The sequence below is a fragment of the Colias croceus genome, chromosome 22, assembly GCF_905220415.1.
Source record: "Colias croceus chromosome 22, ilColCroc2.1".
In the NCBI taxonomy this organism is placed as follows: Eukaryota; Metazoa; Arthropoda; class Insecta; order Lepidoptera; family Pieridae; genus Colias; species Colias croceus.
Window position 1 is genome coordinate 3750648 of NC_059558.1, and position 17802 is coordinate 3768449.

Consider the following 17802-nt stretch of genomic DNA (forward strand, 5'->3'; position numbering starts at 1 on the left):
TAAAAATAAAATACAGAATAAAATTTTAATTGTTGTTTTGTAATAGGTACTTATATAGTTACCGTAGCGTAGGCACAGATTATTATAATAGTATCTACCTAGGTATGCGTATGTACCTTTGCGTATGTAAATGATTGATCGTGTATTTCTATATAATATGTAGATATATTAATAGGTAATATGTAATCTATTTAAATTTACATACTTTATATACCTATAATCTATGCTTAGTATAGTGTATATATTAATTTTATATAATTATATTTTTACCCGCATTGCTCCGCTCCTGTCGATAGCCTCAATATCTAACGCCGAAATAATTTTGCAAGTCGATCGGACGGAGGTACAAATGTAAAATGAATGTCCGTCAGAACGAACGCTTTGCGTCTATTTCACACTTAGATTTCACAGTATAATGTATACCTACATGGTGTTCAAGCAAACAAACAAACTCTTCAGCTTTATAATATTACTAGCTTACCGCCCGCTGCTTCGCCCGCTTTGTCTAAAACCTAATAAATTATATACTAAAACCTTCCTCTTGAATCACTCTATCTATTAATAAAAACCGCAGCAAAATCCGTTGCTTAGTTTTAAAGATAAGCATACAAAGGACATAGGGACAGAGAAAGCGACTTTGTTTTATACTATGTAGTGATATACAGTATGGACTGTTATACTTTGTTGATGTTTCCAAGCATCGATGATACAGTCATCTCATCAATATGAAAACTTTAGTACATAAAATGTATTTACAAAAACCAAGGTTACATAATTATCACGCGCTTCAGGTTTTTCTAACTGGTAAAAACTTCCTAAGTTCAATGTATAAATTTATTCTTAAAAAATCGTAAACGAGCGAATTAACTTAGTATCTAGGTACGTCGTCATTGTTTGATACCCTTATGTTTTTTTGACTGACATTTTTTTGGGCAAACAATATTTTTAATTGCATTAGTTTAAGATAATTTTAACCTATGTTGCTTAAACAACGTATCATAACCTACAAGACACACTTGTACTGACATTTAACAGGTACCTAATGGCACATGGTCATTTTCAACTGATTTAGTTTATTTATGCATCTGAATCTAAAAACAGTTAAAAAACGATTTACACGTCCTTTTAAAACTAAGTACCTAAGGACTGGCACAGATAATGTTAAACTATTATCGATATTGTCATGGACCGTGCATGGACCAATGTATACCTACATTGGTCCATGATATTGTCCTAATTGTGGTCCTAATAAAGATCATATTTTTAATTTATAATATTCATATAAAAACTTTCCAAAAATCGTTTTTTTAAGTAGGTATTAAATTGAATTTTCAGTGGTAGTTACGTAAATTATTTTTCTTATTTTGTATACCTACCTACCGCAATAAATTATTCCAATTCACAATAAAAGTTCAATCGATAGTCAATGATTGTTAATATAGCGTGTTATAAGTAGGACAAGAATTTTATTACAAAAACAACTCCGATAGTAATTTCATTGATAAATATTCGATATTTATTTTTCTTTCTGAGAAAATTAGAATTGTAGTTTGAATAGTAATATCAGATAATTCATTATTATTAAAATTATCTGTTTATCTTTAATTATGAAATACTAGCTGCGCCCCGCGGTTTCACCCGCATGGCTCCGTTCCTGTTGGTCTTAGCGTGATGATATAAAATATATAAGCCAACCTTCCTCGATAAATGGGCTATTTAACACCGAAAGAATTTTTCAAACCGGACCAGTAGTTCCTGAGATTAGCGCGTTCAAACAAACAAAAACTTCAGCTTTAAGTACATAAGTAACAAAATTTTTGTTTTTGTTAACCGACTTCAAATAACGAGGATTTGTTCGTCATTGTCATTGAATATCGCCAATTGTTAATCGATTTAAAAATTCATTGAACTTTTGTAAGGAATTTTTAAAGCTATAGGCACTATATTATTTTTTATGCTATAGCTTGAAGGCCTTTTTCTATTTGAGTTGTTGATTAAAATTGTATTGCAAGAAATTAATTGTATTGAATTGTAAAATCAGGTAAGTACAAGAGCAAAAGATAATTTTTTGTTTCGAGTTTGGACATCCTATTAAATATTAACAAAAATAAAATAATTAGCAAACTCTGTATTAAGATATAACCAATTTAAATTCAGATCTTGTTAATTAATTAGGTTTTTCTGTAGTTAAATATAACAAAGGTTAAATAAAACAAAATCATATTATGAACATTGTGCTTTATTGTCTTTTCTGAAACTGGTATCAAAACTTATAAACACATAAAAATCAGTTCAACTTTGCAGTATAAATACAATAATATAATAAATTACTAGACTGCTTAACTATATAGTGTTAAAATTAACAATAATATATATATAGATTTTTAAAGAAAAGAAAAAATTCGATCACGAGGCGGGATTCGAATCCGAGTCTTCTGCCATTCCGGGGCAACGCCTGACGTTTCGGCCACCCGTTTTTTCTATTATTTCAAAAATTATATTTATAAAGCATTTGAATGCCATAAGACACTATTAATAAATTCAACATTACATAGTTTTACTAGTTGAAGCCCGCGGTTTTGCTCTACTTAAGTAACCGAATTAAAAATAGTTTATTTCACCACTAAGTACATAAATTCTGAACGACAAAGGCTATTTTTTAAGGTTTTATTTGTCTTTGAGAGGTTCATTGTTCGTAATATTACCATTTATATTATTGAGTATGTGATTAGCAAGTTATTAATGGCTATGTTTTAAGTTCTCTATCAAAAACAAACAGACATACAGATTAATTAATAATGGCGAAAAAATTTATAGTAAGTCCCTATATCAAATATTATAAGTGTTTTAATTATTATAATCAAACATACATACGAAAAATAACGTTAAATGATACAATTATCGATTCTTTGGTACAAAATATACAAAAAGCAATCGACGCTAACTTTATACAAAAAACAAATGTTAATAATTGTGAAATATAATAAATAATAATTATCGTGTGCATATTAGCTGCAACATTTCTCATATGTTTTTGAAGTGAAACTTCTTTAGGCGCGTTGTGAGTAAAATTTCAAGGTCGCGTCATGGTAATACCGTCACGTCACGTAAGGCAACGATTTTGGTATCTTCGAATCTTGCCAAAGAAGTTTCACTTCTGACACGTGTGCTCAGCATACACGCTCTTTTATAAAAATCCAGCATTTTAAGTAGTGACCAAACTGTGTGTTTACAAACATTTACAATTTATTTATTTTAACTACAACAAAATTATGCTCTTACTTGGAATTGTAATAATTTCCTATCTAATAAAATATCGAATTCTCAAAGCTTTTTATGAAAAAAATGCTAAAATATTGTAATAGTAATATTGAGACAGGATTGCTATTTCGCATACTTTAAAATGAAAGAAAGAGACAGGCATAATTTTTATATTATACAATTTTATATTGTCCTATAAAAAATGATATTAACAGCAGATGAAATAAAAAATTAAAGTTTCTAAATTGAAAATAAAAACTTACTATTATTTATTTAAAATGAAAAACAGACTATTACTAAATAACTGTATATTATTATAGCAAAATCTCTTTATTATTAAGACTTGCAACAAAACAATTGCAATTGAGAATTCAGACATTTTGTACAAGTCGTAGTCTTCGTGTATCGGCCCTCTTCACAATGGGCAGCATTGGCCCAACAAATGATGGTCGATGTTGGCCGCTATTACGGCGATACGAATAAACATCTACAATAGCCGATCATAGACATTTAGGACCTCTACACTATCGTGATTGCTTCTACTCGCCCAACGCTGCCCATTGTGAAGAGGGACCTTTATATTTAATAAAATAATTGCTACAAAATTATTTCATTCTTATAACTCCTCGTTAGATGTTTGTGAGGTAACACTATTGAATTTAGCAGTATCCTCTCTGCTGGCATTGTTACTCCGGCACCTGAAAAAAAAAAGAAATAATGAATAAAAACATTTTATGCTAAAACCACTATAATATTTGATATTATCGAAAATAAATAAAACAGTCGAAATTGATAAGTATCATAATATTATCACAACTCACAATAGGTTTATTTAACCACTATGGAAAAAAGTATGTTTTCTGACGAATTAGCTTGCCATATGTGCATAATACCCTACGTATTTACTATTAGTTCAGGATACATCGCCCATTTTTGAAAGTGACTACTATCAAGCTAATTTTCCGTTTGTAGCTTTATTTTGATGAGACGCCCAATAATTTCGTGTACGAAAGTGTCGATTGTGGTAGCTAACAGAGATAACAAGGATAAAAGATTTTGATTTGATGGTTCTCAAATATTTATTACGCAATTTGTAGGACAATATATCTGTTGAATTATATAAACATTAACTAAGTGAAAACAAAAAAATCAGCTTGTTAGTAATCATTTATGATGACCTCGTTATCGATACACTTTGGAAAGGGGGACTCTTAGAACCAACCATAGATTTTGTAGGACAAATATTTTTTCGATTAATTTAGGTAATTATCTTGAGATTGAACAAAAAAAAATTCAGTTAGTAATAAATATTTGAGAACCAGCAAATCAAAAATTTTTACCCTTGTTATCTCTGTTATCTACCACAATCGAGACTTTCGTACACGAAATTATTGGGCGTCTCATCAAAATAAAGCTACAAACGGAAAATTAGCTTGATAGTAGTCACTTGCAAAAATGGGCGATGTATCGTGAACTATATAATGAATATAATAAAAACAACTGCCAGACAAAACAAACAAGGTTTTTTTCTTAAACAAAATACAATTATGATTTTCTATACATATCCTATTATATTAAAACTAAAAACCTAATTTAATAAAAAAAAAAAAAAATTTAAACACTCACCCAATATAGTAACCGATGGATTTAACCTGCCATCATTATTAAAAAGCGGCGTGTTGTCCATTTTCGCGAAGGGCTTGTTGGGGTCCGGGTCAGGTGGGGTCCCTTCTACTCGAGACCACTCGCCTACTGAACAGTCTTGACCCACTAGAGAAATAAATAATTAATTTTTAACAAAAAAAAACCGCCTTCAAATTGTCAAAACTACGCAGAATGTTACAAAAACAAAACAAGATTCAAATCTTAGATTACAAAATAAAGTACAGATGGAGCATGACAACCGCCCGTCGCCCTTGTCAAAGAAAATACGAAATCAAAAACAAATACGTCGCTGCACCAGTGCTATAGCGCATATAGTGTCATGCAATACGTCAAAAAGGGTTTGCAATTTTAGTAAAAAAATGCCGTCTTGTGATAATAAAACGCTGTAAAATTTGTTCCCGAAAACAAAAAAAAAGATAAAACATCGTTTCACAGGTTTTCTGTAGATTATTTGGCTGATTTATTTCTTTAATACGAATAATAATTTTACAGATATGAAGGAATACAAAACTTCAACGTATGCTGCCAGTATTTTGAAAATGAATTTGCCATTTTTATTGGTAAAACGGTAAAATAGTTAAAAGATCTTCAGGGTAATGCTGTTGGATTTTTCGATCGTGAATGTGATTATTTGTATAGTGCACTAAAGGTTCATGATAATAATTAGATTATTTTAATAAGCATTATACATTATTTTGTTACTTTTATAAAGCTTAAAAAGTCATAGTCGTTTTCGCTAGCGATTTAATTTATGTGAACTCCATGATGGATATGATGAAAATAAAATGTCCCGTATTCTCCACTAAAAACTACCGCTATTCGTATTCATATATTATGAAAAATAAAAAATAATATAATTATTATAGTTAATATTGAAACTTTTTTTATGTAATTTATTTAATAAAAAATTGAATACAATTATTTTGTCCATATATAACTTTAGTAGGCAGGTACTTTATGTAATAAAAGAATTTAAATAAAAATTAAAACTTGACTTCTCATTTATGTATATAGCCTACGTCACTACCGCCACTGACATAATAATGCAGATCATTGCAATGAAACCTCACAACTCAAAATCGGTCCAACGGTTTATACTGCAGGGCGTGTCAAAGAAATATTATACATACATACACAAACTCGAAAAACATAACCCTCCTTTTTCCGTAGTCGGGGAAAAATTTGGGAAATTTTTCAATATCTGGCAACATTACACGCACACAGAAGCACCGTGTACGTACAGTGCAGCGGCGAAATGACAGCACACATAGCTTTATTGAAAATGACGATAAATTATTCGGTTTAGTTCGGCAACGCTCCATCTGTCTTTTATTTTGTAATCTAAGATTCAAATAAATAAAATAATAAAAAGAGCGTGTGTGCCGAGCACACGTGTCAGCTGTGTAACTTCTTTGGCAAGATTCAAAGATACCAAAATCATCGCCTTACTCCATGACGTGACGGTATTGCTATGACGCGACCTTGAAATTTTACTCGCAACGCACCCAAAGTTTCACTTCAAAAATACATTTTTATATTTATATTTACTCTATACATTCTTCAGATAGAAGTTAAAACTTATAATAATATAGGTACCATTTTAGTTGCAAATTTTGAACTTTCAACAAAGTGTTCAATAAAGCTAAAATTTTCAATTCAATAAAAATGGTAACTATATATGCTAACTAGTATTTACTCCACTTTTTGAAATCAGTAGTTTTTATTAAGAAGTTATTAACATAAAGTAGTTATCACGTCTAATAACAAACAAAATTTCGCATTATACTTACAAATTTCGTTAACCTAAGTTTCAGAAACACTTTTATAATATATTTTTCAGCATAAAATTAAGATATATATATATAAATCTCGTGTCACAATGTTTGTCCTCAATAGACTCCTAAACCACTTAACCGATTATAATAAAATTCGCACACCATGTGCAGTTCGATCCAACTTGAGAGATAGGATAGGTTTTATCCCGGAAATCCCACGGGAACGGGAACTATGCGGGTTTTTCTTTGAAAACGCGGGCGAAGCCGCGGGCGGAAAGCTAGTTAAGATATAAATAAAAAACACTCACCAATAGAATACATAACCAGCGCATGTTCATGTATAGTAGCGTGGTTTAATATAATCGACTCCTTTATCCTAACGCCTGCTTTTATCGTCACTCCCGCACCGATGGACACGTTTGGACCTATCTGATGATAAAATGTTAAATAAATCTAAATAGTATCTATATTAATATTGTCAATCTTTAGAATTGAAATTGTAAAATTAATGAAATTGTAATGTTTATAGCACAGAAATGGTTATATTTCGAGTCATTGACATCCAACTAAGGAATAACTAGCTCCGAAAAAATATTTTTGAGTTAAAAATGATGTAAAAAATTGGTTGTCTGTAAAGTCGGTTTACTAACGATAGTTGAACGTGACAATGTCTTAATAAAATACTGATTGTGCTTCTTTGTCGCTCGTTCCGCGCTCTCGCTTGCACTTCAAGCCTTACATGGAACGCCTCAGAGCGAGGTAACGCCGCATGAGTCATGTTTTTTCGTGCGTGCAGCCGGCTCTATCGAATTATAAGACGTTGTCACGTCAAAAAGTGAATAAATATTCATTTAATAGACACACTTGGACACACATTATAAAAGTTTACAAATAAAGAGACACGACTATCGACTAAACTAGGTCTAGTACCTGTGCTAGGCACACTACACATTTTAAACAGGCAATAATATGTATTCCAATTTAAAATATGTAGGTAGATATCAAGACATAGGTCTTCAATTAGTATTATTGGTGTGCAGATTAAGTTTTATATTGGTATGTAATTTTAATAATCTAAATTAAAGCAGCTGTAAAAAAAATTTGACGAATAAATTAACTTGTCTGTAAATTCAATATAAGTGTATTTCTTAACAATTATTTTTTAAAGAATAGAAGTGTTTATTTCACAAAAAAAAATACGAAATTGGTAGAGCCATTCTCGAGTTTTACGCTTAGCAACACACTTGGCTTTTTGGCAACATATCTATACTAATATTATAAAGCTGAAGAGTTTGTTTGTTTGTTTGAACGCGCTAATCTCGGGAACTACTGGTTCGATTTGAAAAATTCTTTAGGTGTTAGATAGCCCATTTATCGATGAAGGCCATAGGCTATATATCATCTCGCTGAGACCAACAGGAGCGGAGAAATGCGGGTAAAACCGCGGAGCACAGCTAGTTTGTTATATAGACTATATCTTAAACTTATATTATACTTACCACAGCAGTACTATCTACAACAGCAGTGGGATGTATGAACACATCTGGTGTTATTTTACACGGCGCTTTGCTAGACTCATTTCGATGCAGTTCTAAATAATGCCTGTTCGCGTATATCGCTGAACTAGCCGTTTTCACTTGGGACCACCAGTTTGTTACCTATGTATATAAAAAAATGTAATACAAATACAGAAAACGAATCATATCTAAGTATTAAAATATTATTTCATTTTACAAAGTCATTTTAAACATCTGTAGATAGAATATGTAGTGTTTTAACAATATGTAATAGATTATTTATCTAATCATTTTTTAATCAAGATAGTATATTGAATATTGATTGTAATAGAAAAACATCAAGATTTTATTCAAGTTATGTTGATATTTCTTACATTACAATATAAACTTATTGATCATAAATAAAGACTATATAGAAATTATGTCAAACCTGTAGTGCATACAATTTGTTTGTCCCAGCGAGGGGCGACAACACATCTTGTTCCCACGACATGTATCCTGGACTGCCTTGACCGTTTGAACTGAAATAAATTTACCTGTTTTTAATGTATTTTGTTTACAATAAAATACTTGGGGTATTTTTAATTTCGAAAGAATTTTTGTTAGATTTAATTTATTAGTCAATTTACGACTTGCAAGAATCATGATGAGCCCATATTCATTCCAATATTTTGTTGTTTAGTTTTTCAAAAAAGAGCTGGGATTCCATACTAAATAGATCAACAATATTCAATTTTGTGTTAAATATCTATATTTATTTTCTTTATTAGGTGCTTAAATATATGACTTCAAAGTTCAAAGTATAAGAAATTCTAATAATCCAGCTAACCCATAAAACTGATCCTGTTTCCTCTGAAACGCCTCAGCCATGATCTGGAACACTTGCAGCGAACACACATACACTCCACAATTGATCAACGTGGACACATAACCGCGCGGCTTCTCTACGTAATGGCTGACTGCGCCTGTGTTAGTGTCTCTTACCATACAACCGTAGAAGATTGATTGTTGGCGGGTCGCTTCTGTACCCATTATTGTTACCTAAAAGAAATTTAGTTTAGTTTTTGCTATTGATTTTAAGGGCAAAAAGCAATCGTAAATGTTTTTGTGCTAGTACGGATTTTAAGATGTAGGAAGAGTTCTGATTTTCAAGATTATTCTCAAAAATGGTTAATCAGATTTTCAGTTTTTCATTTATAAGGTAGCTTTTAGATTAAAGTATTTACTTGTAACAGGACATAGCTCATTCGCAATTGTACATTTTATATATTATTTTACACCTTTATATAACCCAATAAGCATATTGTGTAACATAATATATAAGAAATTTAGAAGCGATAAGGCCACCAATTCGTACGGTGAAGATTCCTTCTGTATGAAATTGTATTTTATATCTGAGCATCACTACATAGTATAAACAAAGTCACTTTCTCTGTCCCTTTGTATGCTTAAATCTTTAAAACTACGCAACGGATTTTGATGCGGTTTTTTTTAATAGATAGAGTGATTCAAGAGGAAGGTTTAAGTATATAATTTATTAGGTTTTAGACAAAGCGGGCGGAGCCGCGGGCGGTAAGCTAGTTGTACAATAAAGTGTTTTAATTAAGTTACCAACCAAAGCCTCCGGCCTTCCTTCATGAAACTCCCAAAGCTCTTTCAAAGGGAAATCAGCACAAACATCTCCATTAAGAAGGAAGAATGCTGCTGGGTTTCCAGCCCGCACTTGGTCTCTAAAGTGGTATAGACCACCTCCTGTTCCTAATGGCATGAACTCATGGAGATACCTGCAAATTGTTGAAGTGATTAATGTTGGGTAAACAAACAAATTTTTGGTTATAGCTTTATTATGTGATTCATGGTATACAATTAATTGGGAACATTTCTTGTCTCTATTTTGGGTGAATTGGAAGCAAATGAAATAATAAAATATAATTCTACAAAAAAAGCTGCTTTTTTTTTCTAATCTGTATCTATAAGTTTGGAAAAACCTTATAAATATAAAGGGAGCTAATGTGTTTTATGAAAAATATTGATATTCATTTACCTTATAATCAAGTGATATTCTTTCTGCATATCACTGACAAACTGTGCCATCAAAGTGGCTGGGTAAGAACCAATTATTAATATTTCTTTACATTCTTCCAACTTAGCACATGCTGCTATGTGATGCTGTATTAACGGTAAGCCAGCTATGGGAAATAGAGGTTTGGGTGTATCTAAAGATAGAGGTCTGAACCTTGTGCCTGAAAAGAAGTTTATTATTAATTTTTGTGACTTGGTGGTCATATTAATGGCTTTATTATAGGAATGTTATCATTCGCTGTTTAGTTAAGTACAGTTAGTGTTCATGCTTCACTTCAATTTGCGATAAAGAGACAAAATATTGTTAATAATACAAAACATGTTATAAAACTATGAATCTAAAATACGTGTTACATTCATATTAAAACTAATGATGTTTCAAGGATTTACAAGACATTGTATGGAATGCATACAATGTAAACTTTACGGTATAATTTCTTATCAATAGTTAACATTATTGAACAAAAGATTGTAAAACCGTGATGTTTGCTTACCTTTTTGTGGTCCCCCAATAAGTATCACAGCTTTCAACATTGTACATTAATTAACAATGTCAAATCATTAAAGGATTATGTACCTACAGAATTAACAATAAACTTAGTTTTATGTTTGTTTACAATGCAGTTCTATAAATTGAGTAGGTACCTATGTACTTGCAACCGGCTCGTATTCTTTACGACTATTGACGACTATACAGATAAGAAATTACACGTCATACATTTGTCAACTGTCACTGTCAGCTTGACGGAACGAAAGTTACCTTATAAAAAGAAGTTTCGTTTAGAAATAGAAATTAAAAGTAACGATATGGTAACGATTGAAAGTAATGAAATCACATTGACATAATTATTATATAAAATATTATGTAAGTTATTATTAATATGTTTGATAAAATTAAAGCTCGTGTTTTTACAGTCTTTTTGAAGTGAAAACTTCTTTAGCGGCGCGCGTTGGGTATAAAATCTTATGCCTCCTCCACACTACTCGCGAAGTTCCTCGGCGAAGTACTCGGCCGAAGTTGACTGAAGTCCGCGGTGCTACACTACACACTCGTTCAACTTCGCGAGGAACGCATACGTTCATATTCAGAACGAACTTCAGGTAACTTCGTGCCCTTTGACTCGGGCGCAAAAACCGACAACAAACGGAAGTCGGCCGAGGCGAGGTAAAGTTGGACGAAGTAAGCCGAAGTGCCTCTCTACATTATTCTATTCGTCTAACCTCGTTCAACTTCGCGAGTAGTGTGGAGGAGGCATTTAAATCACGTCAGGACACATAGCCTGATCGAAAAAGCATAAGACGGATTTTTTTTTAGCCCTTATAATATTTCATGCGTAATGCCTCCTCCACACTACTCGCGAAGTTCCTCGGCGAAGTACTCGGCCGAAGTTGACTGAAGTCCGCGGTGCTACACTACACACTCGTTCAACTTCGCGAAGAGCGCATACGTTCATATTCAGAACGAACTTCAGGTAACTTCGTGCCCTTTGACTCGGGCGCAAAAACCGACAACAAACGGAAGTCGGCCGAGGCGAGGTAAAGTTGGACGAAGTAAGCCAAAGTGCCTCTCTACATTATTCTATTCGTCTAACCTCGTTCAACTTCGCGAGTAATGTGGAGGAGGCATAAGACGGATACCATTCCAAAATATCAAACATGCTGAACGTTAATAATCAAGTTTTCACTTCTGCCGGCACTCCCGGAGTGCAACCCGTCTTTTTTTTATGTGAGGTGTAAAACCTGCTTATGATAATCTCAGCCTTCCACAATTAAAAAATAACATATGTACATATATTTTTTTTAAAATATGGAATTAGAATAATTTAACTTTCTACGTGTTCTAAGGTTCTGATTTGTTTTTTTATTTACATAATATTTTATAACATAAGTACCTACCTCTTTTTTTAATGATGAGGTATTTCTTAATTGTTATGTATAGTGATTTTATATTCATTACTTCTGCAATAATTTATCATACTGAAAGTTCGCCAAGTTTGAAAAATAATGTGGGTCCCATTGTCGTTATACAGGTAAGAGATATTTTGCTATCGTATACGAATATAAATTTTTGATTTTTTGGAAGGACAATAATTATTCATTACTGTGTTCATTACGAATGGGAAAATCATGTCTACTGTTTTAGCCAGTTTCATTTCTTGCATATTGTAATCAATAATGTCCGAATAGCGTATTAATTATACCTGTTTAGGTACTTAGGGGAGAGGGGGGCATAATGGGGACGTTAAGGAAAATACACAGTAACATGATCAACGCAATGTATTTATTAATTAAAATGAATCACAACACTTTGGTTACTTATTAAACTATCATTTGGCATAGAATTTGGTGATGTAAATAATCATATCACGTTATAATTTTAATTTTTTGAAACTATTATGAAAACCCCATCGTGCCCCAGGGTAGGGGTAGAATGGGGTACGTATTTATTTTGCGTCACAATACAAGCACATGTGGATTTCTTCTGTATTGTCGTCATCTACACCAGCACAAGATATATGAGCCCACCGTCCACATAATTGACAAGCCACCCAACCTTCCGAAGACCTTAAATAGTGTGGTTCCCGTCAAGGCAGTACATGCACATGATATCCTCGTCGGCATTCTCTTCAGAAGAGTCTTTTTGGGTCTTCTGTTTCTTAGAGTTCTTCTTTAACTTGGGGTCATTTGGATTAGAACATTTCTTCGTTCTCTTAAATTGTTCTCGTTTTTTCTAACATAACGGGATACCCCATCGTACCCCGTAGCCATGTCCCCGTTATGCCCCAATTCTCACATTATTTTAAATAACAAATCAAATAAAATGAGTGAGGGTTAGAGTATTTTTGTTCAAAACATATCAATAAATAACTTATCTGCAATAACAAAGTCAATACATGATAGTAGCAACATAAACACTTACCATTTTATAAGCGTATTCATAGTCACTCAAAATTACATGAAATTACGTTGAAAATCGTTTTTCTTATTAAAAATCAAACGTGCGCAGCCTTTCGCCGGTCACTTTCAGACTTACGAGAGATACAAATTGGCTACCTATTAGCGAAAACAAAACACATCTAGACCGTATAGTTTTCTGTAAGTGTGGATGGCCCCGTCGTGCCCCGCGTCCCCGTAATGCCCCCCTCTCCCCTACATATTATTACGGTTTACGTTCATTTATTAAACCTTAATAACACGTCCATTTATGATTCGATATTATATTATCCAGATCGTATTATTAATGGTCCTTATTATGGCATGCATAAAAATATATGAAACTTGAGACTTAGGCCCCGTTTCCACCTGCAAGAAAACTTCCGCGAGAAATGTCTGACAGTCTGTCTGACAGCAACTTGCAAGACTAATTCCGCGTTTCCACCTGCAAGTAGACGTGCAAGTTGCTGTCAGACAGACTGTCGGACAGTTCTCGCAGAAGTTTACTTGCAGATGGAAACGCGGCCTTAGCCACTAAATATGACCGTTGACCTTGCGCAATCGAATCGGGCAATTGTATTACGATACTGCGTGACCGTAATAAATCCAGAATATATAGTTATTTCCAAGTGAAATGAATACGATCCTGTTCAATTGATTTGAACAGAAATTATTGTGATCTGTTTATTAAATTACAAGGGAACGTCCTTTTTATGTTTTGATAGGATTCACAAGAATGTTTCAATCAATACGACAACAATAAGATTGAGAATTTATTTACTTTGTAAATATGTATAAATCTAGATTCCAATAGATGATTTATTTTTATTAATAATAATACATAACTGTTAAAAATCTGAAAACTTAAAGAAAATAATAATATCTAGTAAAGCTACTAAGTATAGTTATTATTCTGTGGTAGTACGGAAAATACAACGGCCGGCGCGGCGGCCGCGGCGTTTGATTGACTCTTGAGTCTTGATGAAGCTTAGATTATTGTAGAGCAAATGAAAAAATATCGTAATTAATTAAAATACTCAATTCCAAAGCTTTTATAATATAGGTAGGTACCTAATTTAGTACGGTAAATAAATAAAAAAAAAAAATTCTGAAGCTGTTATTTCATAGTTGTGATACTAATGTATCTAAATTTTAATTAAGAAGACTCTAAAAACGAGTGGAAAAGAGACAGAAAGAAGGCGATTAATCTATACCAATATTATAAAGCTGAAGAGTTTGTTTGTTTTGTTGGTTGAACGCGTTAATCTCAGGAACCGATTGGAAAAAAATCAGTGCTAGATACCATTTAAAGATCGATTTCTCGATGTAGGCTTTATATAAACACGCTTAGACCAATAAGAGTGGAGAAATGCGGGCAAAACCGCAGTGCACAGCCAGTAATAAAATATTTTGAAATGTCTCTGTGTGAAATGAATGTGATCAGCAATTTATCTATATTAATGTATAATAGGTAAGACTATATAATAAATTATCATCTCCCTAAGACCAACAGGAGCGGAGCAATTCGAGTAAAACCGCACAGCACAGCTAGTTAATAATATATTTCATAACTTTCAACACAAGTTTCCTTAGTAGGTATTAGACATTAAAACAAAAAAAAATGCGTCAAACACAATGTTAAGTTTCCCGCCTTTAGCCAAATGGAACTTCTGTGTTCCCTTAATGCTTTCATAGTGTAACTTGAAAGTCATGTTGAGAATGTGCTTAATAATACAGCTATAATAACTGAAACAATAAAACAATTACGCTCATTAAACATTTTCTATTCACGGTGAAATGGCAACATTTGAAATGGCCGTTAAAAAAAGGTTCTTTAAAAAAAAACCGGTCAAGTGCAAGTCGGACTCGCGCTGTCGCGCACGAAGGGTTCCGTACTATGTAGACCCCCCCTTACTTAATGTATACCTACATATATTTTCTTTAATTTTTAGTATTTGTTGTTATAGTGGCAATGGAAATATATCATTTTTGAAAATTCTAGCTATCACGGTTTATGAGATACAGCCTGGAGACAGACAGACAGACAACGAAGCCTCAGTAATAAGGTCCCGTTTTACCGTTTTGGTACGGAACCCTAAAAAGAAAAACAATAGACAATGAGTTTGAATTTCGAAGAATGCTTTGGATAGACGTGAATGTTTAATTAAGCGTTGGTCTGCTGTCTATGAATACGAATAGGGGAACGATGAACGATTTTGGTTCGCTTCACACAATGATAGCTTAGCGCTGACTTCCGTATCTATAAAACAGAAGTTTTCATCCGACTTCAAAAAAAGAAGAGCTTCTGTATTATCTTTGGGTTCGTTACAGCAGAGCTAAGAGACACAGCTACAGAGACTAGGTGAACCGATTTTGATGATTCTTCTTTATTTGAAAGTTAAATTTTGTTCAGTTCTAACAATTTGAAGGAGGTGTTACATACACCTCCTTCAAATTTAAAGGACCTATTTCAGATTTAAAAAATATATTCATGAAAAAGCGAATACACTAGTGTCTTGTTCCAAGAATAAATAATGTAACTATACTTAGTGAGTACTTAACTAAAAACTTTAAACTATCATGTTTTAGTACAATGCAGTTAATGCAATCCTTAATAGTTTTTTGTCCAAGCCAGACTCATACAGCTTTTATAAGCACTACAGCTTGTAATTTATTTAATAATTTACGGTTGTTTAAAAGTATTAAGTAAGTATCCAAGTTTAATATGCCTTTGCGTTCGAAGTTATAAAAGCAATCTTGAATAAATTATAAGTTGGAGGTAGGTAGGTACATATATCTAAAAACACGTATCTATACGTATTTTTTTTTAACTTTGTTCAGATGTAATCTTCGATTTTCTTATAGTTCATCGATCGCCATTTTAATAATTTGGCCCTGCGTTCGAAGTCTAGCATTACAATAAAAAGATAAACTTTGGTAGGTATTTATTACGTCAATGTAAGAGATAAGAGCATTATTTTTAATTAAAATGTAATATGGAATTTGTTAGAGAAGGCACTGCCTTCTGAGATATAGAAGAGTACAATAGGTAATCCGGGATATTATCCTATATACCTACTTACCGTCCCTTATCCCTAAACTATAAGCAAGCCTTTATAGCCTACAGAATGTTTCAATATTGTATTTCTCATAGCTTGAAACTGCATAATGTGCAATTGTATTACAATATCGTCCAGTCAATTGGTGAATCGGTACAAAGCACGTCAGCTAAATAATATTATGAATGGAGTAACAAAGTGCTTACAAGCGAATCTCAAACGTTTGAATTTGAATACACAGCAGTTTTGACTTTACAACGTTTGCTAAAGTTGAATATTAATCTAATCCAATGAATCTACGACCCAAATTACTTAAGCCCGGGTGCGAGGTGGGATTTCATAGATTACCAGCTCTATTTGATATTAAATTATTGTATACATTCCCGATTATTCAAATTTCATATATGTTATAATATGTTTGTAGAGAATCTAGTCAATTACATCATTTTATATGAACTCTTTTTTTGTTATAAATACATACCTGCATGCGCGCATATTATTAAGATAATAATATAGGAATATTGTTGGGTACATGAACACATTTTTTAAAATATAATAAGTGTTTCTTTAGATATTGAATTAGTACCTATAACAGATTTTTTAGTTTTCTTTAGTTGGAAAACTTGTTAGTCTTAAATTAGTGTCTTCATCAATTTTCGTTCTTCTAATAATTTAAATAACATTTATATTCTCTTTACAGGAAATAACAGCGGATAAACGACATGTTACTGAAGTCAGACATCATTCCCAAAGTGAATTTCGCAAATACATGGAAAATTGCGTAATTTCTTACGAACCGAAGATAATAAATTACCCTGCCCTCAATCCATGAACTTTCAGATTCTGTCAGTGATAAACGATGAAATTTTTGTTGGCGAATAACTGATTTTTCGGAGTTACTTTTTGTTTTACATAACTTCCGAACGATTATGAAGAGGGCCAACTTTTAATCTTTTGATTGAAGAACGAAAGCTCTTAAATGAAACACGAGGTTCTTGGAGATTGTTACCAATCTTTTTGATTTGACGTCACTTCTGAGCTTATGATATTATTATTGTTATCACAAATACTGAATTATTGGTGTTGGCCAAGAAGCTTATATGTGTATTAGAGGATATAAGCTTCTTGGTGTTGGCAATCAAAATTGATATTCAATTGAATTCGAATTATAAATAAAAATGAAATGTCAAAATTTTATAATAATCTGTGGTTCAAAAAAAAAGATAAGTATATTAAAAACTGTATACGTAACTAATTTCTATCCCAGACTATTTCTTCCCCTTTTAAGATGTACACAAGTTTTATGAGATTAATGCCTTTTTAAGATAGGTACCTACTATAACCATGAGAGTTCTTAATCTTCTTATATATAAAAATGAATCGCAAAATGTTGTGTTGGTAAGCGCATAACTCGAGAACGGCTGAACCGATTTCGATAATTCTTTTTTTATTATATTTCTTGAAGTACGAGGATGGATCTTATGTAGAGAAAATGTAAACATGTACCAC

The 17802-nt window shown here is 32.3% G+C and overlaps 1 protein-coding gene and 1 long non-coding RNA gene across 2 annotated transcripts in view; one reads left to right on the forward strand and one right to left on the reverse strand.

Moving 5' to 3' along the window:
• LOC123701654 overlaps positions 1–17465 on the forward strand; it is an 18492-nt gene extending 1027 nt beyond the window's left edge. Inside the window, exon 3 of the long non-coding RNA XR_006752763.1 lies at positions 16994–17465. This is a non-coding gene — a long non-coding RNA (uncharacterized LOC123701654). The remainder of the gene's footprint in view (positions 1–16993) is intronic.
• On the reverse strand, positions 3553–10966 carry LOC123701652 (mannose-1-phosphate guanyltransferase alpha-A). Its single transcript, XM_045649139.1, has 9 exons — positions 10795–10966; positions 10263–10461; positions 9834–10002; positions 9048–9259; positions 8649–8739; positions 8201–8359; positions 7010–7130; positions 4888–5031; positions 3553–3959 (listed from the first exon to the last, which is right to left on the reverse strand). Exons 1-9 carry the CDS (start codon positions 10832–10834, stop codon positions 3859–3861), a joined length of 1236 nt encoding a protein of 411 aa, XP_045505095.1. The 5' UTR covers positions 10835–10966; the 3' UTR covers positions 3553–3858.
• Positions 17466–17802: the final 337 nt, after the last annotated feature.